Source organism: Tenrec ecaudatus, chromosome 1 (assembly GCF_050624435.1).
Source record: "Tenrec ecaudatus isolate mTenEca1 chromosome 1, mTenEca1.hap1, whole genome shotgun sequence".
In the NCBI taxonomy this organism is placed as follows: domain Eukaryota; kingdom Metazoa; phylum Chordata; class Mammalia; order Afrosoricida; family Tenrecidae; genus Tenrec; species Tenrec ecaudatus.
Window position 1 is genome coordinate 318,630,497 of NC_134530.1, and position 21,942 is coordinate 318,652,438.

The window sequence follows — 21,942 nt, forward strand, 5'->3', positions numbered from 1 at the left end:
TTCAGTGCCAGCGAGCAGTCTCTGCAGGTGGTAGCGGGTCTATGTCAAGGCATACCTGGACCACCACAAACCCCCAAAGTATTCGCTCGACATCCTCACAGCTCCAGATACAGGGTGAGGCATGAGATGCCTGGGCTTTCATTCAACCTCTCCTCTAACTTCTGAGAAACCAGCTGACTTCACCTCATGGTTACCATACATGACTTGAACAGAGCTGTGCTCTATGGGGTTTGAAAGCAGGTCACCAGACCTATTCTCTGAGGTACCTGCCAACTCTTCAGCTTGCAGGGAACTGCCAGACCTTTTGCACTACCCAGAAACGCCAACTTCTTAAGAGGATGTCTTTAAAAACCATATTACCATGAGGTAGTTTATTGTGGCAGATAAACACATGTGGGGTTAATTGAAGGGTGGAGGGATAAATGGATCGGTGAGCCTTGCCTTTCTAGTTCTCAGGTCTCTTGCTTTCAGATGGTTGGAGCAGGTGCCGCTGCCTTAGTTCCTTGCTTGAGCTGGCAAGGCTCATGTCCTGCAAGACATTCCTGAGAAGAAGCCACATGGACCTACCCCAATGCAGCCCTGGGTGCTGGAGCAACTGTGTGGAGACCCCTGCCAGCACTGAGATGCTTACACATTCACTGACTCGGCTTTCCTCCCGCAGTCGACATCATTGTGTCTGCTTTGTGAGATGGAGGAGGCCTTTGTGGATTGGTGTCGGACATATCATCATATGGGTTAATGATGGACTTGTGGGCTTGGGCAGCACTGGGTTGGGATGTTTTCTTGATGCGCATTTAACCTTTTATATAAAACCTTCTCTTATACATGAGTTTTTGTGGATTTATTTCTCTAAAGTATCCAGACTAATACATAACATGAGACTTTAAGACATTAAAAAAAATCCACAAAGCTGAACTCTTAAAAAAATCATTTTATTGTTCCTTTACCATACAAAATTTATTCAAATTACACCCATTTGAGAAGTGGTGAGATCACAGCCAGAGGACAGGTCCTCCTGTAACAAACCTATTTACAGATCCATCATAGAGCGCCTTTTTTCCTCCCTTTCCTTTCTCTCTCTCTCTCTCTCTTTACACTATATTACATATTTTGTTTTAAAACTAGCATACATCACAAAGCTAAACCGATTAGTAGTTTGCCTACTCCCACATTCGGGCGAGATACTTTCTTTGTACAAAATCACGTACCCCATAGGAAAAGAAATTCCCACGACCTGCCACTTGCCACCTGACTTCCCCCCAAGGCATCTTCCTTGCAAGTCCTCCTCTCTGACACACGAGTTGCCATGCACCCACCAAGCGCTGACTTTCTTTTGCCTGAAAGCTAAAGCTTTACATACTGCCACTCTTATTTACAGATCTACACTGAGAACAACAAAAACAAACAAACAAGAAAACAAGGACCGCGACAAGGGACAAAACCAAAATACATTATGAAACAAACAAACACACACAAAATTACAAAACCAGCTAGAAAATAATCTGGCAGTGTTTACAAATTAATTGCTACTTTTTTTTCCTTTTGTACAAAATTGCTAGATAATGAAAACGTGAAACGACTACGTTAACAACTTAAATAAGACCAACGCTATGCACAAATCTGTACATATAAACAAACACCTAACACTGTTTGACAGCTCATGTGTTGCCCGTTATAGACTTTAGTTTCTCAGTCATGATTCGCACACTTGTAACTCAGCCATTTCATGTGTGAGCATTAATAGCAGCAACTCAATGGTACCAGGAGACCTGCAGACGTAGTACTTAAAGTAACACAAACACTGTCGCACTAACTGTGGGTGCCAGGTAATAGGTAAAAAAAAAAACAAAGACGACAAACGCCAACAGAATACGGCATGGGGCGTCTAATTCGATGGACATTCGCGTAAGCCCATTTGCTGGCAAGGAAAAAAAAAGAAAAAAAAGAAAAGCCCCAAACCCGAAACAACACGGGACTCAGGTAGGAACGTTTACGGCATATTAGTATTCCTCTCATTTTGCAAAAACAATAAATAGAGCATGACACAGACCCAAAGGTTTCAGGAGAAACTGAAAGAAACACGCGCGACCTAAGCCAGGTGGGCTCGCTCTCTAGACTTTGGAACAAGTCAGCTTTGTGCAGCTGGCGGGGAGAATCGCCCAAAGCTGGGGGCAGCGGCAGCTAAACCAGATGAGATAAATACGGGGGAAATGGGGGAAAAGCTTGGCAGAAATGGTTTCCCATACAGGAAAAAACCCACAGTGCATTTTCCAGTAGGCACTTAACACAAAGCTTCCCCTGCCTCCCCGCCCCGATGCTTCATTGCGGACCAAGTCCAGTGTATGGGAGGGAGGAGGGCGAGGAGGAGGCTGCAGAAGAAAGAGGAGGCTCATCTGCACCTTGGTTTTGCTTCCCAAACACACACCCATGCATACCTACACGTAGTTTAAAGTGCTGGTGTCCCCTGGGTGGGCCCCACCACCACTTTGCATATTGTGAAAATCCACCTGGAGGGAACTGGCGGGGGCTTCCCCTTCTGTCTCCTTGGCCGGTTTCTTTTTCCTAAGGGATTTAGATTTCCCTTCGAGGAAACACTTACGCATCGAGGGACTACCAGGCGCCTGCCCACGCAGCGTTTCAATGCAACCGTTCGGTTTTATCCAGGGAGCGGGCCTGGAGGTGCTATGCCACAGTCTGGTGCCAGACGGCAGTGCTCAGCTGCCCAGGGTGGAAGCTCTTTGTAGACATAGCGAAGGGCATTGGTAAGGTCGGTCACCAATCCCAAAGAGAAAACTGGGGGACGCCTTGGCATCCTAGTACTTCGTCGTCTAGGGGCTGACTTCCTTCGGCCCAACTGACTCCTTCACAGACGGACGGGGAAGAGGCTGTGGCCGGGACAGTTAACGGCACCAGACACAGCGACAGGTCCCTTTGCTTCTCAGCTTTAATGCCACCCGATCCTCCCGGAACGGGCAGGTCTTCCTTCCCAGCGGCGTCGCCAACTGATCTCCCTGAGTGCAATGTAAGAGAGCCCTTTCCCCGGGCCGAGGGGGTCTGGGAAGTCCAAGGATGGAGGGACCCATCCCTGCTGCTCCTTGGGACGACTGACCTGGAACCAAGGGGCCCCTTGGGGGGAGGGGGAGGTGAAGCTCGAGGGCCACTTGGGGGGGTGAAGCCACAGTCCCCTCCAGCCAAGAGGCGCTTCAGGGGATCAGGCTCCTCGCAGAGGCTGTGAAACTCCCCACCACAGAGGTCTGTGCACTCTTCCCGGGGGGCGTTCTTGCTCCACCCATGTGAATCAGCAAGCGCTGCCTCCCAGTAAACAGCTGACGTGAAAGGGTGATGGGGGCCATGGGAATGCTTCAATGGCAGCGAATATAAATTAAAAAAAAAGTTTAAAACCATCTACCAAGAACCCCTAAGTAGGCGTTGTGGCTAGAAACAAACCTTACATGTCAAAAAAGACACGGGGGAGGGGTGGGAGCGGGTGGGCGGGAGTAGAGTGGGGAGTGGCTTATGGAGACGGAAAACCCACAGAGCGTGGAGTGGTGGCACTCTTACCCTTCCTCTGCATTGGTGACAAAGAGCTGCAAACAGGTTCTTCCTATGGAAGGCAGCGGAGGCAGCTCCTTGGCCTCCTCCCGTGACAAGACAGTACATAGCTTACACCGCATCGGACAGTCAGTTCAAGAATTCCCAAGAAGCGCTGGAGAAATGGGTTTCATCCTTTTGCATGATTCAAGGTTTCACTTCCTGCCGTTCCACTCCATGTAGCAGAACCCTCCCCAGCCCACCAAAAAGAAAGAAAGAAAAAAAAAAAAAGACATGCGTTCTGCGGAGAAGGCACGGCTTGAAATGCTATTCAGGAAGATCGCTGCTGTCGAGTGGGCCAGGTGGCCAGCCCCCAGTCTACAGCCCATCCGTCAGGCACAGCAGGCCCATCCGGGCAGGGAACACCCGATTGCACGTGCTCTCACTTGCTGACTCCTCCGTGAGATTGGAGCCGGGGAGGAGCAGGTCAGCCCGCAACTGTGCGTGTAGACCAAACAAACAAACAAACAAAAAATTGTTTCTTTCCCCCTCCTTTTCTTTCGTTAAAACATCAGCCTTGGTTTTGAAGTGTGTCGTTTACTTCATGGTACTATCTTGGAGGGAGAAGGGGCAACGTCGCTTGACAGAAGTTCTGGTTCCATAATAGAAAAACACTGTTGGAGGGAGGGTTCACGCAATGCCTGATCAACTGCACATGAAGTCTTCCACCAGCGGGAGCTTTTCCAAATCATAAGCATCAAAGAGATCACTGACGCCTTCTTCCCCGCCCAGGCTTAGCAGATAGTCTTCTTGGAGCAGGGGCGGCAGGAAGCTCACAAATGGTCCTTCAAGGTTGGAAGGAATTTGGTCCTCAGTCTGCTGTAAAAGATTGGCAGGAGAGGCCAGAGGAGAGAGGGTTGCCATAGAAATGGAGCAGTCGCTATGTCCTGAGTTGGTGGAAGCCAAGTCTGAAATGAAGACCAATGGGAGGGAAACATCAGGTTAATCTTTGAAAAGAATGTACACGATGCTTGCTATCAAATTCAAAAAGTCTTGGGGGTGGGGCATGCTGCTTTGGCTTAAGACCATCGTAACTACTTTTGTGAGACGGATTATCTATTGTGCTAATAGGCATGAAAGAACGACTGGTCCTTGTTCTACTTCACTTGTTGGGGGTTTGCACCACAGGAAGTTCAAACCCACCAGCTGCTTCTTGGGAGAAGGATGAGGCTGCCTTTTCTTTTAAACCCAATACAGGGTCACTACAAGTCTGAAATAACTCAATGGCAGTGAGTCCCCACTGCCAATCCCCACCCCACACACTGGCCCCAAGGGACCAAGGGGGGAACACACACACACACACACACACACACACACACACACACACACACACACACACTTTCTCTCTCTCTCCCTCCCTCCCCCTGGGAGACACTTGTCAATTTTTAATGTCTTTCTTGAACACCTGGCTTATTGAAGGTACCTTTTAAAACACAAAGGGGGGGGGGTGGTAAAAAGAGACAATCTTTTGTTTCACCAATTGTGGGACTGTATTTGTATTTTGCCAGTACTAAATCAGACCTACTCAATTATCCCCAATCACACAGATACACTGAGTGATGGGGTCAGGGGGCAGATATTTAAATATATATCTTCAAACAGAAATGACTCCAGCCTCCCCATCCCCCACCAAAAAAAAAAAGTACTGCCACGATTTTGCTAAGGACAGCTGGGAGAGGAATTGTGATTTATTTTCTTAGGGCCTTTTCCTCCCATAGCCTCTCCCCCAAAGCTTTTAGGTTCCAGGCTTCTCTTTGCAAACGGTCCCCACGTCTCTCTCTAAAGGTCTCGACAACATCCTCCAAAGGAACGTGGCCAGAGATAGTTGATGGTCCACCAAGACAGGCCACAGTGTCACTGCTCACTGCCCGGTTATGTGGGAGGACGAGCTGTCTGTGCGTTAGGATTTGAGACTGTACACTAGTGAGTCAGCATGCCTTTTACCAACCACCACAATAACAGACACGCTTGGTTGCTGTGCAGACGTATGCTTTCAACACAGGCTCCCTCCAGTCACCTTCACTCTTTGCCTTGGTTTATAAATGACAAACGATGACTGTTATTGTCGTTTACCTTTGGAAGTGGGTTTAGGGATATTTCCATTGTGATCTTGGTTGTTTGTTTTCATTGGGCTGTGTGTCTCTGTCTCTTCAGGACACAAGTAAACCTCAATGGGCCCTTGGGTACTTGACAAGTGAATTTGTAGGCTCTACGGACAGAAGAAGAACCAGAAGTCAGAACGCAAAGTTCCCAAAACAAAAAAGTATGGGCAATTTTCATCCTTCATTTTGCTGCTTCACTAATCGCCCAGCTCTATCAACAACTATCACCTTCTCTTGCAGAGTTAGAAACCTAAAACGCACAGGCCAAACCTGGCCTTCCAATTGGTTTTATAAATAAAGTTTTATTGGATCACAGTCACGTTCTCACAATTGTTTGTATATTGCCTGTGGCTACTTGGCTGTACAAGGTAGAGAGCTTGGTAGCTGCAATAGTAGCAACAGAGGCTTTAGGACTCAAAAATCCAAAGTTATTAAGTATCAGGGCAGTGGCAGAATAGTTTGCCAACTTTCTAGAGTGAAAGAAGACAGTATGTGAAAACAGCGGTACTGATGAGGTGGGCTGTGCCCCTTAACTCCTCCATTGCATCAAACGTGTAGTAGTTCCACATTACCACTGCCCTTTGGAAGGGTTCTTTTATGGCGAATTTTAAAATAAGCATCAGTCATAAGTATAAAGACTGAGCCTAATAAGAGATTGTGACGTGGATATTTTAAATTCTCTTGCACCTAGATCATACAGCTAGATTATTGTCACCTATGGTGAAGTCCTACCCTATAAGGGGGCTTACGAATTTAATAAGTTTTAATCATGCTTGTGGGAAAAGATTTTTTAAAAAATGAGTTGGAATTGAGTCTCCTTTAAAATTGTGTTAACATTCTGATCTATCAATTGGCCCCAAGTCCAATTTGATTCCTTAAAAGCAAACATATCGAGTCCTAAATTCTTCCAATGTATCAATATCGATTAGAGAGATAACTTTACACCTTGCCATCCCTCTGTTCATAGTGGAGACCGTCTATGGAACAACCCACACACCATTTCCTACATGCTTCAAAGGGAGAACTATCCACATAGCAAATAATAATAAAAAAAGACAAATACACAATTGGGGGAGAGCAGGGCATTATATCGCTAACGCTTTCAGTGGGATGCTCTGCCTTGTGACACCCCGCCCCCCACCCCGAACATTCACTCACTCCTTAAGTAGCAAACCGTGGAAATGATTACTCATTTGGGAGACCGGTAAAACTGACAGGAAAGCCACATGAAGCTTTCAGACGGGGAGAAATGTCCAAGGTTAATCAAGGATGCCTCCACCTCGGGGATCCCAAGTGCGTTGCGGATGGACAAGACGCTGGCTCCTTACCTCCAGTGGGTCAGGCACTTCAAGTCTTGTTTCGGGAGGGGCTTTCACAGCTACGACAGTTTGGTCTTTAAGGCCACTAATTTTTCGAATATCTTGATATGTAACGTACGCTAACGTGGGAAGGGTTAAGGAAATTTGCCACACCGCCTTCCAAAGCGACCACTACGAAAGCGACAACACAGGCATGTGGAAACTGCATCGGTACTTCACTATTTCAAAGAACGCTATCTCCTTTTCTAGGTCTCTGGGTATACGGGACTCCCTCGGAATCTTCTTTTCTGGTTGGCCGTCTAACAACAAAAGGTTACAGTTTTAGCGAGTCTGTTTCTGAAAAGCGTGTGGATATTCAAATGGTGGAAACGCAAGCACCATAGGTCAAGCAAACGATCCAACAGAAAACCAAACCCCCCCACTCCTGCCCGATTTTCGAGCCACGTTGCTCTGGAACGCAGGTCTTCCGTGAGCCCCGACAGAAGGGCTGGTGTCAATCAATCGAATGAGAGCAGGCTGCAATTTGCAGACATTCCAGGCTCTCCGCTCACCATAGTTCTTTGGAAACCCCGTTACGTCCATCAGCTGCATGAGGATTAGCAAGTGTCAGCACCACCCAGGCCAATCACCGAATAGCAAATGGCCACAACAGGAGGGTTTTTAAAAGTTGGTGGAACAATGGATTTGAAAGATACTGGGATTTTTCCAGAAACGATTTGCAGCCTCCTTGCATTTTGCATGCACAACCCTGGTGGTGTAGTCGTTAGGAGCTGAGCTCCGAACCACAAGGTCAGCAGTTTGGAAAACATCAGCCCCTCTGCGGGAGACAGGAAGACTTGGCTGTCTACTGCTGTAAAGAGCTACAGCATTGGGCATTCACAGGGGCGGTTCTTTCCTGTCTTACACGGTTGCCGTGAGTCGGCATCACCTCTCTGGCGGTAAGTTTGGTTGTTGGTTGTGTAGGCTGCCCCTGGGGAACAGTGTCATTATTTCTCCTAGGAAAAAAACCATGCTCCGCATGATCTTATTAACCCTATCAGTGCTGCAGAGTTCACAAGGAGGAAAGCAGCTCCCAGGTGTTTGGCAGCCGGAATGAGAAACATTAGGGAAAAGAGGGAGATACTATTTCAGTACTCTTAGTGGTCCCAGCTCTTGTCGGTGTCTTGGCGGCTGAAATGACCAAGACCACCAAGAAGGAATATGGAACTTACTAGAGGACCAAAGGATTAGTGCCAGCTTGCCTGGGCGGACAGACTTACACTTGGTATGAAACCAGACGACGTTCCATTCTCGTTTATTACTCCTTCTCCATGCACGAGCTTTTTGAAGCCCTCTCGTATCAGGGACACGGAATAACAATTAACATACAGTTGCTTTCCTATCCATAACCTGCACTGACTCCCTAGGAAAGAACAGCAAGTCACAACTCGAGGAAGGCACTGTGCAGGTAGCAGAGCCACGTGGCAAGTTCAACGTGACACAGGGCTTAGAGCGCCTGGGGACATCAGATCCCTTAGAACCAAACCAAGAAACCCAAGCTGTTCCTGCCGATCCCGACTAAGAGTGAAACAGCTCCATGGCGTGTGCTTGTCTGCAGTCTTTATGGGCAGCAGTTCGCCAGGCCTTTCTTCCATGCTACCGCTGGGTGGGTTGGGACCGATAACCTTAAGGTTCGTAGTTCAGCATAAACCATTTACACCACCCAGGAATCTGACGGAAATTATGGACCCATTCCTGGGGCGGGGGGTGGGGCAGTGGGAAGGGGTAAGCACCCCCATACAAAATCTGCACGTCCATTTTTTGGTGGGGGAATCTCTACGGACCATCTTCTTCAAGTCTCAACAGCGGAGATAGCAGACATTCAATGAGCAGGATTCTGGGTCTTTTCACAGAAGACTTGAGAGTTCTGATTTTTTCAATCGGACACTGGGAAAAACGGATAACCAGGCATTTCTCCCACAGCCTACTTGCAAAAAGCTGGGTGACAAGGACTTATTAATAAATATAAGAACTCCTCTACAATCCGTCCACATGCTGCAGGAAGAAAACTTCCAACACAGCTGGGAACAAGCTGTACCAAACTGGGAGCTGAATGGTGAAGGAAAATACACTGTGCAGGCATCTTCTCTCGTCTTGCAGATTTAAGAAGTGCTTCCTTCCATTCTGGCAACTCCCAGAGTTTGCTTCTTGGGGTAGCGGCCTTCCTACAAGGAAGTCGCCTTTCCCTGCATCTAAAGGCCAGAAGATGACAAATGGAAACCGCACGTTCTCGGGAGTTGCCCATCATGTGCCCCAGAGGGGCCCCCAACTGAACCGTGAATGAGACAGCCCAACGAGAGCTCGTCTTTGGGTCCTGGAAGCACCACACTGACCACCATGCGTGGTGGTGGTACTGTTCAGCGCTGCCACGCCGCCACGTCACTAATTAGCAGCCGATAAGGCAAATCCTTTGGTCCGCAGGAGATAAGAATTGGAGGTGGAACGGTTAATTTTGCGTGTCAGCTTGGTGAACCCTTCGTCTACATGCCGCTCTGAAATGGTTACACGCGATGAAGTCAGTTGGCCTGCACCACAGCAGAGCCCCCACACTGTGTGGAGGGGCCTCCTCCAATCCGCTGGAGGTCTTAGGGGCAAACAAGGAGGGTTTCCTTAGGGGGTCTTCTTCCTGCAGACGATAGACATGAGTCTTTCCAAGTCTGACGTTCACACAAGACTCCAGGAACCTGCAGCATATGGCCTGACCTATACAGATTTTAGACTGGACAACCACCCCCATTTCTTGAGCCAATTCCTTAAAATACAGGGGGGGGGCGCTTCAAAAGTCTCTGGAGGAATGGAATACAAAGATGACGGGAATTTTGCCCGTCATAAGTCCCCTCATACGTCTCTTCCTCTCTCTATGCACACCTATCTAACTGGTTCTGTGTCTGAGAATACTAATGCGGTGGCTTTTCAAAGCCAATGGCGTCCAGCATCTCTGGGAGCAAGCTGATGACACGAGAAATAAGAAATTGGGCAGGAGGCATACGATCTCCTGGGAAGCAAAAGATAAATGTAAAATAACCAGAATTTTGGGGGAAAATGTCGAGGTGAGAGAAGTCAAAAGATTGGTTTTGTCTTCTGCTGAAAATTGAGATAACCCAACCAAACCACAACCAAACCCTCGTGTGCTACAGGAGTGGAGCAGTCTCTCTCCCTTTCTGGTCTGGAGGAAAGGAATGGCATACATGCACAATGAAGAGCAAGAGTCCTAGCCTGGGAGGGCCACTGAGTTTCCAGTAAGAAACAGTTTCGCGTCTCCCAGAGCTAATATTTGTAGATGAACTGAGCCGTCTCAGGCCGTGGGGTGCTCCCGAGGTCAGTTCTCTGGTGGGTCGGGAATCTGTATAAAGTACTTCGAAAGTTGGAGTATGCTTTTCGGAAACTCATTTCCACCCCCTCTGACTGTGGCCCAATCAGAGAGAGCCAACAGCTTCCGACGGCTACACAGTATCTGATGAAAAGAAGGCAGACCGTGGGAACCCCAACAGTGACAGCTGACACCCACCAGAAATCTGGGAAGCCAAAGAGGAATCTGCTAAATGTTGTCATGAACATTAATACGGATACCTTAGACCTATAATAGCATGGCCTTACGCTACGAGTGTATCCATATGTCCCAGCCCCGCATGGATCAGACGCTTTAAAACACGGTTCCAACCCAGCTGTTAAAATAAACATGAGAGGAGCCAGTTCAAGGAAGATCGTGTAAATACTGGCTTCTCAGGCAACACGTGACGTGGCTTACACACACTCTCGTTTGCAAGAGACCAGAGTAAGACTCTACCCTAGGTCCCAAGCTGAGTGTCAATCGCTCTAGGAGAGCTACAAGACAATACTAACCCCCAGTCACCAAGTGTTACAAAGGATATCTTTGATTCTCTGAATCCTCGGTTAAGAGCCTGAGGTCCAGGGTGCAGCTTTGGATCAGCTCATCTAGTTTCTTCTCTTCCTGACTGAGCTCAGTCACTTCTTTCGACAAGCCTTGACACTGGGCCAGCATGCCCCCGTCCTCAGACAGACTGCAGCCCCTAGGGATCCAAACACAGGCTCTTCATGGCTGCTCAGGGCAGGAGGGAGAAATGGCCCTTTGGGCAAACGTCCCCTCTTGTGACGGGAGGTCACACTGTTTATTAGTCAGGTGTTAGAAAGTAAAACATGTATTCACAGTTTCCCTTCGTAAGTATCATCTTGCACTTTTCACACCTGAGAATTTAAGTGACCAGACACTATGATGTTCATTCTTCTCTGGGGGGTGGGGTGGGAGGGGGTCGGGGCAGGGTTTCTTGGGCAGGCTCAAAGCCAGATGGCAAGCAGTGCCTTCCGCACGCATGCAAGCAAACAGAGCGGGAGAGAACGATAGAAAGCTATGCCTTTGAAAGAGTGAATGGTTAAAATACAACAACAAAACATGCAGAGACATGTGAGAGGCTGAAGTCATTCCCAAGAGTTTCACACCACCCACCGGGAAAAAACACACAACCAAAAACAGAGGTACAGGTAACAGACGTATCATGCTACATAATACAAACACATAGCTGACAGGTTTTTCTAAAACAACAGGCCACAAATGGGCTACTGAACGGTCACGACAGATTTTTAAGTTGCCTGTTGACAAGGTCACGTGTGAAGGGCGAGTTTGTGGAAGTCACCCCACAACAGGTGTACGTCTCCCAATTAGGCTCTCAGAGTTCACTCCTGGCCCTTGTAATGAATACTGGTTGCTTAGATGCTCGGCGTACAATTCACAAATGACATTACACATGTGATTACAGGCGGCAAGTGTGCTCACCCTGCTTTATAGAAAAGATTCTGGGGCATATAGGTCTCGTCTTAGTTCAGTCTAAGAAAAACTAACCAACCTGCCATAAGAATCATGGGTAGAGACATGGGCTTGTGTGATCATGCATCTACACAGACGACCCATAGGCCTTGGTTAATGCCCAGGCTCCTATTAGAGATAACCCCAAGACACGTGTGGAAGTACGTTTGATCACCCACGTGAACACACACAAGGATCACCCTGAAGGAGGCAAATAGAAACTCTGTGCATCTTTAACAGTAGGACAGCAGAAGGTCTCTCTTTAAGAGGCACAGCCTCCTGGCTGAGAGATTAAACAGGGAAGAGAGAGTGACAGAGGAGAGGAGGGGAGGGGAGGGGAGGAGCGACACGTGGGTACCCATGAATACAGCAGGGAGCAGGGACTGCGGGAACCTGATGCCGAAGTGGGCACGATCCTGCTGGACACAGGGGTGGGCACTGCGGGCGCATACTCACATCCACTGAACGTTGTTTTTCGATTTCTTCTTAATGAGATGGATGCCCTCCAGGACGTTGGTGATGTCGTAAATCCTCCTCTTCTGCACTTTGAGCACCTCGGCCGCCTTGTTCAGATCCAACACGCCATCGGGGGATTGGCTCAGTAACTGAATGAACTTCTTGGTGAGCAGACCAAGCGATGTATCATACCGCGTTTTTTCTGAGGGAGATTTTGGAGCTTAAAGAAAAAAAACAAAGCAAAACAAAAAAAACCACCGAGCGGGTCGGGGAGGGGAGAGGGGAGAAGTAAGGAAATGAAGGGTGTCTGCACAGTGGATCAGTCAGTCCTCTCTCTTGCAGTGGCCCAAGTATTAGGGTCCGAAGCAAAGCCCTGTTGCCGCTGCTTTTGCCAAGTCCACAAAGCAATGAAATGGCTTGATTAGAAACAGATGGGGCAGTAAAAATTCCAGCGTTGCACGAAAGCACCGTACTTTGTTTTTGGCAGACCCTCCGGGCCCTGGGTCTGATGCGGTAGTGCGCACACAGTAAGGGGCTCAATTACAGCGGGCCGAGTGGGTGAGAAAGTGCAGTGGGGTGGCCTCCCGGCATGGGCACCAGCACCCACCATGTGGGGTCTACCCCAGTGGCGACAGGCTGTGAATTTCTCCAGCAAGCAGGCCCGGGGCTCACACGGCCTCACTGTAACCGGCCCTGCGGGTTTTGCGTGTCCCAGAGATGCCCCAGTCTTTGTCGGTGTGTAACTTGTCCGTCAGTTTCTCAATACTGTTTTCTCTTGTTTGTTTTTATTTATTAATTAATTTTTTTGGTTTTAAACACTTTATTAGGGGAATACTGTGTTCTTTGGATGGAGAATACTTGGATAGCTTGTTCCATCAAATCTCCCCATTGCCCCGGAATGAAATCTCCTTATTTGATACCGGGCATCATTGAGTTTGCCCGAGGCACAATGTGTGGATGGCCTGCACGTTCAAACAACAGGGAAATGAGGGAGCAAAGCACCATGTGGCCTTCACATTTTAAATGCCAGACCCAAAAAATCCCGATTCTTCTCCCTCTCCTAAAAGAACCGGTGGGCGTTGGAGGGAAAGGGAACCTAGCTTAATGCACTGGCCTCCATCGACTCCTCTGCTGCCATATGCCGGGAGATTTAGGGCAGCACCGCCTATGGTGGACTCAGTTACCTCCCGAAGTCACGTCCACAAAACAATGTTAAAACGCAATTGCACGACATTACCCGCCGTTTGTATTCTGAATTGGAAAAGCTACCGTGCACCTCTCAAGAGCTCGCCCCCCTTAAGCCACGAGTTAAAACAGCCGAGTGACTAGGCATCTGGTTGTGGCATTTATGTTCTGAACAGGCACAGAAAGAGACGCAAATGGAGAAACCACAAGCAGCAGGCCAACCCTTCACACCCTGGCTTCCTGCCAGTCACAAGCTTTGAGAGTTGGGAACCCCACACCGTCTTAGTTATCTTAGTGCTGCTGCGACATAAATACCACGAGGGGGTGGCTGTCACACGCTGAAATCTCTCTTCCCGGTTCAGGAGCTTATATGCGTGGATTGAGAGCGCCGGCGCTAGAGAAGGGCTTTCTTCCCTCTGTCTGCTCAGGAAATTCCTAGTTGTTTCTGACCTTGTTTTCCAAAGCGATCTGATTTTCCTTGCTGGTTTCTGCTTCTCCGTTCTCCCTCCCATTGTGAGAGCCCTGATGTCAATCCACACGGCTGAAGGTCTTCCTCGTTTTCACTGGTCCTCTGCTTTCCCAAGCTTGATGTTCTCCAGGGTCTGGTCCCTCAGGATTAACATGTCCGAAGCATGTGAGACAAAGCCTGGCATCTAAGGAGCATCTTGGCTGTCCTTCTTCCCAGGTGGATTGGGTCATTCTTGGAGTTAGCCTAGCAAGCATTCTCCCAAGACCATCCTGGTAACTACTTCTTCATAAGCCACACCCTTGCCTCACCACCACCCCCGCATTGTTTTCCCAGTGGTTAAAGTTTTACAATGTTACAAAGTTCTAAACCACAAGCTCTCTGATTAGGAAGTCAGAAAAGAGGATTTAAGATTAGCTAAAGACCAAAGGCTCAAGTATAAAATGTTTGGGAAATGATAGTGGCAATATACCCTGTTTCCCCGAAAATAAGACCTCCCTGAAAATAACCCCCGCCCCCAAGCTACCATAACTCTGGACCATAGCGGCCCACCGTGCAGCGCAGCCAGAGCAGACAGGAAGCGCAAGGTCTCTTTTAATAAAACAATAAACGTATACCGTATTCTTCTTCATGGAAACATAAGACATCCCCTGAAAATAAGACCTAGCGCCTCTTTGGCAGCAAAAATTAATATAAGACACTGTCTTATTTTCGGGCAAACAGGGTATGTACAAACATGCTTGATGTAATTGATGTATGGAATGTTATAAGAGCTATGAGAGTCCCCAATATAACGAGTAAAAACAAAGGCAAGCAAGCTACTGTTTAGTTGTAAAAGTGGAGTTTTGATCCAGACTAGGGTCAGTCCAGTTTCATGCCAGACACCTCAGTTTTAAAGTGACCTCACACAAACTAGCGAAAAGACACAAGAAAACGTTAGGCACGCTGAGCTCACCCTCTTTTGTCCATTTCTGGTGCCTCTGTGAACGCTCGCGGGCTGTTCATGAGGCAGACGTGGATGGGCTGGACTTGACAGCCGACCAGGCGTGGGCTAAAATGTGGCTTCTTTATTTACTGTTGGACTCCGTCTTTTCTTCTATCTTGTGGTTTGGGTCCAAGTTTATGGAGCACACTGGTTTTCTAGTCACTGATCCATACCCATTTTGATCCACGACAGCTATGGCAATGCCAAAATGTGCCAGCATCCTCCCCCCTTCTTCCCTGTGTTTTCGGTTTTCAGTTGTCCTTTTTTCCTGTCCCCTCCCCCCTTCTGAGCTCTATCCCCGGGAAATGATTCCCTTCTGACCTCACTGGGCTGACCGTTCAAAGGGGAGCATGCTTCTCTGGTGCTACTGTTCACCGTACAGGCCTGCTTATTTGTTGAGGCTGAACGATGAGTCAGGGGGCGAGTTCAATTCCAGGTTTCACGGTTGTCTTGGGGGTTCCTCCAGTCTGTACAAGACCAGTAAGCCTGGTTGGTTCCCTTTATGATTGTTATTCCTCATTTTCTCCCCATTCTAGTCAAGACTTCCCATTGTGACCCCTTTCCAAGCACTTGGCCATGGCAGCTGGGCACCACATACCTTGTCTGGGTCACATGGTCCTGAAGGAGAGAATGTTTAAGTAACTCACGGTATGTCCTACACCAACCCTGTCTCATTAACACAACACACAAACCATTCCAAAATGGCATACCCACAAGTATAAATGTTATGATTCATAACACTCTTGTTTGTGTTATTTTTTTGGGGGGAGGCAGAAAGACACAGTTCGATCTATAATATTCCATCTTCAAAGACAATCTCACTGCCATCAAGTCAATTCCTACTCACAGCGACCCTATTAAAAAGGGTTAAACAGGGTGGAACTGTGCCTGTGAGCTCTCAAGACTCTAACTCTTCACGGGAGTAGAAAGCCTCGTCTTTCTCCTTGTAGCTCCCTGCAAATTCATGTCCTTTCCACGTGTAATACACTCTCACCCTATCAAATCCTACCAAACGATTTCCAATCAATTCCACTCTGGAAATCCTATCTTCTGAAACCACACAATCAAATATGGATGAAACTTCAAGCATATTCCATCCTGGGGCAAAATGCTTCATCTGTGAACCTGTGAAATCTGCACTACAAGTGATGTTTCCAGAACGTGGCGGTGGGAGAGCACAAGGTTCGCATTTCCATTTCAAATGGGAAAAGCTGGAGGGAAGGGAAGAATCGTGGATGGATACAAAGCAAGCCCCAAATCTAGCAGCAGAATAGTTACGTTAGCTCTCTGGGGTGAAGTTTCAGCTTCAACGTCTAGGCTCATGGGATGGCGATTCTGCTCCCTTGGCTTTGGGGGGTACATCATTCTCCTAGTCTATTAAGGGGGGGGGCCCTGCTTTGGGTCCCCTGTAGGGCCCCTGCTTCTATTCTTGGGCAGCCCCTGCCCATTGGCTTTGGGTGGCGGTCCCACTGACACACCGTAATGGCAACCCAAACTTGGAATCTTTGAAACTTAGGCAGGTACACGCCACCCTTTGAAACCGAGAAGCTTCTGCTTCCTTCCAAAAGTTCTGCTGCTCTCCAAGCTGCTCCAGGGATGAGCCTTCTCTTTCTCGAACAGTTGTAGCTCCTCTAGCCTGGTTTCCGGTTGCAGAGTACCAAGAGGCAGATGGTATCCCTTCACTTAGCTCTTTCTCTAAGCGAATGAGTCTTCTCCTGCGGTCGTTAGAGCCATCAGGCGCAAGCTTAATCTCTTCAACAGGAGACGGTGCAGTCATGTCCTGGGCGAACATTCTAAGTCACACATCCCTAGTTTGTACAACCGGATTTTCCACATTGAGGCTCGGTTGCTGTTCCGCGCAGCTCATTGTTAAGCTCATCTCTGTCCTCTTGCATTTTACTGCACGCGGCGCAACCGCCAGGCTGCTTTAAGACCTCGCTTAGAAATCATCTCAGCCAGCTAGCCAAGTTCATCACTTACAAGTTCTCCCTCCTACCAACCATTTGGACATTAAACTTCTTTGCCACGGAATACAAACTATTACCCTTTCTCCGTTGTCCAATCACATGCCCATCATGTTCTTATAAAGCCTCCCCAGAAGCACATGCGACACTCACATTTCTAGCAATGTTGTTGCGGTGCCACAACAGTACTTTCTCTGTAGCCCTCCTCACTCACTGCCTTCTGAGCTCTCGGCAGATGCCCATCATCGACCCACAGTCTCCTCGAGGCCAGCAAGGCTTTCTACACTGGGCACCTTTGAACTCTTCCAGCGTCTACGCAATTCTTCCACACTTTAGATATCTAAATGTTGGGGTGTTAGAGCAGCACCCCCACTCTTTCCAGAACCAAATTCTGCCATATTTGTTCGGCGAGGTCTGTCACAGAAATATCCCAGGTGGGTGGCTTTAGCAAACGGACGTTTATGTTCTCAGTTCAGGAGGCTCAGCGTCCAAAGGCGGGGTGCCGGCTCCGGGGAAGGCATTCCCTCTCTGGCACTAGTCAGGACCTTTGCTCACCGACTTCCCTTGCTGGACACTCTTCCTTTGGCTTGGCGGGTCTCTTTCCCATCTCTCCTTGGCACTGTCTATTTCAAAAGCATTTGACTCAATTTCCGCTACACTAAACCGCCCTCATTAATAGAACAAAGACCATCCACCCCCAGACGGGATTCTAATTACCTGCATAGAGGTTAGGATTCACAACACCTATGTTGGGGTGGGGCTGGGGGAGGCTCAGTCCAACCCAGGACACACACCAAAGAGAAGGAGGATAGAGGTGAGAGACGCTTACTTTTTGGACTGTCTGGACTTCGGAGCGCAGCTCTCCCCTTGCCCTTGGGGGTTTTCAGACCATCGGAGAGGTACTGCTGGCCGCCTTCGCCTAGCTCCAGCCTTCTCTTTGCCTGGAATTAGAAAGGCAACCACCTGTCAGGCATAGGGCAAATCGAGAGGACTGAGGCTGGTTGTGGCCGGGCCCTGCCAAAGGCCAGGGGCTCGTCCCAACTCTCACTACCTCTGCTCTGCTCAGTCAGCAACTTGTCATCGTTCACCTGCCGGACTCCAGCGCTGCAGGCTGGGCTGTCACCCAACCCTGATACAGTCAACCGTCACCCCTCAGATGAACAAACGCAATGATCCCTTGAGATTAACTGCTCCTAGGGAGCAGCTCTACTCTGTCCCCCTGGGTGGCTATAATTTGGAACTAACCCATGGCAGTGGATTTGGTTTTCTGGTTAGTATGGTTTATCGATTCAAGTACTTAATGCCAGGTAAGACTAGATCTAGAGCGCCCATCGAGGGGAAACCCACTTCTGCCTGGAGTCTCCTCCAGCCCATTCGCTAGTCTCTGATCAAGGTCGGATCCACTTTCCTCCACCCTCTAAACACACTGTGCCCATTTCTATCAAGACACTTATTGGATATGCAATGAGGCTTCACCCTGAGTTTGCAGGAACATTCCATTCTTTCCCGATTCTTTCTTCTATAAACTTTCAACCCCCCCTTGTATCATATATAATACTTATCCCTTTTCTGTTTCCTTAAAGACAAGAATTGCTTCTCATCTATCATGGCATACCAATGTGTGACACAGAGCCTGGGTTCCTGTGGGTTTCCACCCACTCAGTAAGTATACCCAATGAAAACGAGCGATCAAATGGTGACACAAGTAGCCGCATCCCACCACTGCCCATTCATCAGAATAACCCATATTGCACACTCTTAATCTTGATCTTCAGCTGGTATGAATTTCCTCATCTTGTCCTCAAACCTGACAGAGGGCAAGTTCTCATCTGTTTCTACGTCAATGCCATTTTACTTTTGAAGTCTTGCCTCAGTGCCTTTCCCGTACGGGGCACCAGGCGTAAGCCGCATGGGTCATCCAAGGAGAGACGAGCTTGCCATCTCAGGCCGTAGGAGTCCAAGGAAGAAAATGAATAATTAAACAACTGCTATGTAAAACTGTATGAAGGCAGGCAAAGTGGTATTAACTAGATCCCCGCCCCCCCATCCCCGAAAACCTGAAACTCTGCCACTAAGTCGAATCCAACTCACGAGGACCCCAGAAGACGGAGCAGAGCTGCCTCCTTGAGTTAAACACATGTTTCTTTTAGGGCATATTCTAATGAGGAAATGTCCAATTTCTAAGAAATTCCCCATGACTTGGAAACACAAGTAATGCCTTCTCCATGGATCACAGATCTCTAGCTCCTCTGTGGAACGGGATCAGCTCCCGGGGCCCTGTGGAGTACGGCAGCCATGAGCCAGCCATGGTGGCTTGTCCGAAGGTACGTGCACTGCCAGGGGAAAATACACATGGGGGGGGGGGGTCAGTGATACCCCTAGTGGCTGTTGAGTCAGTCTGGGCTCACGGCAACCCACGTGCGTCTGAGAAGCCGGTCCCACACAGGTTTTGCTCGGTGAGCCAACCTCCAGGCCTTTCCTCCAAAGCACCTCAGAAGCCCTGGATTTTGGGGTGGAGTAGCAAAGATGTGTGACTTTGGTTACTTACCACACCTTTGGTTACCAAGCACCAAATTAGAGTCAACCAAATTGAAATCACACCCCCCAAATCACAAACCCACTACTGTTGAGTTTACCCAGACTCATAGCAGCTTCACAGGAATACCCCACGGGATTCACACGACTGTGATCTCTAAGGGAACAAATACACTGTCCAATCTTTCTCTCACAGATGAGAAGATGGTAGTCTGAACAGCAGGTCTGTACACCCAGGGCTCTCCCTCTAAGTCTGAACACTATTTGTGTTAGTCTGGGTACTCTAAAGAAACAAATCCACAGAAACTCATGTATAAGAGAGAGTTTTATACAAAGGTTAAGTGCACATCAAGAAAACATACCAACCCAGTGCTGCCCAAGCCTACAAGTCCATCATTAGCCCATATGTCCAGTACCAATCCACAAAGTCCTCCTCCACCTCACAAAACAGACACAATGATGCCAACTGAAGGAGGAAAGCCTGGTCAGTGATTGTGTAAGCATCTCAGCGTTGGCAGGGGTCTCCACACAGCTGCTCCAGCACCCAGGGCTGCATTGGGGTAGGACCATGTGGCTTCTCCTCAGGGATGTCTTGCAGGAAGTGAGCCTTGCCAGCTGAAGCAGGTAACTGGCTAAGCCAGTTTCTGATGGTCTGACCATCAGAAAGCAAAAAACCTGTGAACTCGAAAGGTGAGGCTCACCAAGCCATCTATCCCGCTGCCCTTCAATTAACCCCACATGTGTTTATCGGCCAGGTTGGCACAATAAACTAACTCACTATTCTATTAAAAACGGATTCAATTTTAAAGCCACTTATATCGACGGACCTTGTGTTGCTGCAATGCTGGAAGTTATCAGTATTTCCATCAACAGAGTTGCTCAGGGTAGATTTCAGCAGAGCATCTAGACCAGGGTTCTCAGTCTGTGGGTCGTGACCCACTGGTGTGTGTGTGTGTGTGTGTGTGTGTGTGTGTGTGTGAAATGACCCATTTCACAGGGGTCGCTTGATTTATAACAGTAGCAACATGGCAGTTATGAAGTAACAATGAAAACAATTTTATGGTGGGGGAGGGGAGGGGGTCACCACAACACAAGGGACTGTATTAAAGGGTCGCGGCATTAGGAAGGTTGAGAACCACTGCTGTAGACCAAGACGGACTAGGAGGTCCTGGAAATCTTTGATCATAGGACAACTGTTGCACGCAAATTCTATAGATCACAAATGAAAATGGTCTGATAGTGTGTTGGGAGATGAGCCCCTCGACTGGAAAGCTCTATAAAAAAATATGAAAAACCAGAGAATTCCTAAACCTGGAAAGTGAAGCCCACAATGTCGCCGTCTCTCAGGAAATTAATCATTAAACCCATAAATCCACATCAGAAAGAAATGAGCTGTGAAAGTCCCACTGTCCCAGAAAATCCCCCGAGGGTAGAACTCAAGAGTAGCAAGTGCTAGGTCCATGGAGGCCCCACATGCCTCTTAACCGGGATCAGTGGGCCCTGACCACTGTGCCCTTTCCTGTTTTCCCAAAGGTTTCTGTGGGTCCTTAATGTCTAGCGGTGACGAGGATGGGGGAGGGGGAGGCTGAAGTGGGCTTGTGAGACCCACATCCATCTGCAGGGCCTAGATCTGGCTACAGAGACTGCACTCTCTCCAGCAGGGCTGAGTGTGTGAGCTATGATGGAGCACCATCCTTTTCACATGAGCTCGCCTCATTCAAGCACACAAGCTGCACACAGTAGCGAAAGGGAGGCTCATCAGCGCAGGTGCTCTCAGTGCCGGGATTAAGCTCCTGGCTGTTCGCAGACCTTCCCTCTCCAGGGGCGCCAGCATTGTGTGCTCAGAGGGTCAGCCCATTTAGTCTACTCTCTGCAGAAGATCTCTCACATGGCCCCTTCCTGCAGCCTCTTGATTAACTTGACAGACAGTGCACGTGCTGCCATGCCAGATGACATGCCTCGGCCATGCAGGAAAGCGTTGCACGGCCGGCGAAGTGCTGTTTAAGGGCGGTTACAGGAAAAGAAGAGCTGGTTTGGCTGTTGGGCAGCCAAGCAGCCCAATGCAGGAGGGCTGGAAGTTCTTAACACCTGGTACTCGCTGACCCAAAAACGGGCGGACAAGACAAAGAAACAGCCAAACCAGTGTCTAGGGAGTGGGGTCTATGCATGGTGACGTTGAGTGTCAGAACAGAGCTGTACCAGACACAGTTCTCAATGGCTGATGTTCCAGAAGTCAGCTGCCAAGCTTCCTTCAGGGGAGACTCAAATCTCTAATATGTGTGTGTGTGTATGAGAGAGAGAGAGAGAGAGAAACAGGCTTCAGTGTCACTCTACCTCCATCATGTGCTGGGAAGCTGTGTTTCCAACCCAGAGCCGACCCCCATTCAAATCAAACTAACTGCCATCATTGCTGCGGACTACTAGTGACCTTACAGGACAGGGTACACCTGCCCCTGTGAGTTTCTGAGACTGTAACCC

At 48.6% G+C, this 21,942-nt stretch overlaps 1 protein-coding gene across 3 annotated transcripts in view; it reads right to left on the reverse strand.

Moving 5' to 3' along the window:
- Nucleotides 1–911: 911 nt before the first annotated feature.
- E2F3 (E2F transcription factor 3) overlaps nt 912–21,942 on the reverse strand; it is a 97,245-nt gene continuing 76,214 nt past the window's right edge. For 2 of the 3 annotated variants that reach the window (XM_075533392.1, XM_075533401.1), the window contains exons 2-7: nt 17,759–17,870; nt 12,330–12,531; nt 10,924–11,082; nt 7,022–7,136; nt 5,665–5,800; nt 912–4,499 (exon numbers count right to left, since the gene is read on the reverse strand). In XM_075533392.1, the coding sequence (XP_075389507.1) occupies nt 4,237–4,499; nt 5,665–5,800; nt 7,022–7,136; nt 10,924–11,082; nt 12,330–12,531; nt 17,759–17,870 (987 nt within the window). In that variant the 3' untranslated portion in view covers nt 912–4,236. Of the gene's footprint in view, nt 4,500–5,664; nt 5,801–7,021; nt 7,137–10,923; nt 11,083–12,329; nt 12,550–17,758; nt 17,871–21,942 lie in introns of all 3 variants that reach the window. The other variant, XM_075533383.1, reaches the window with a different exon arrangement.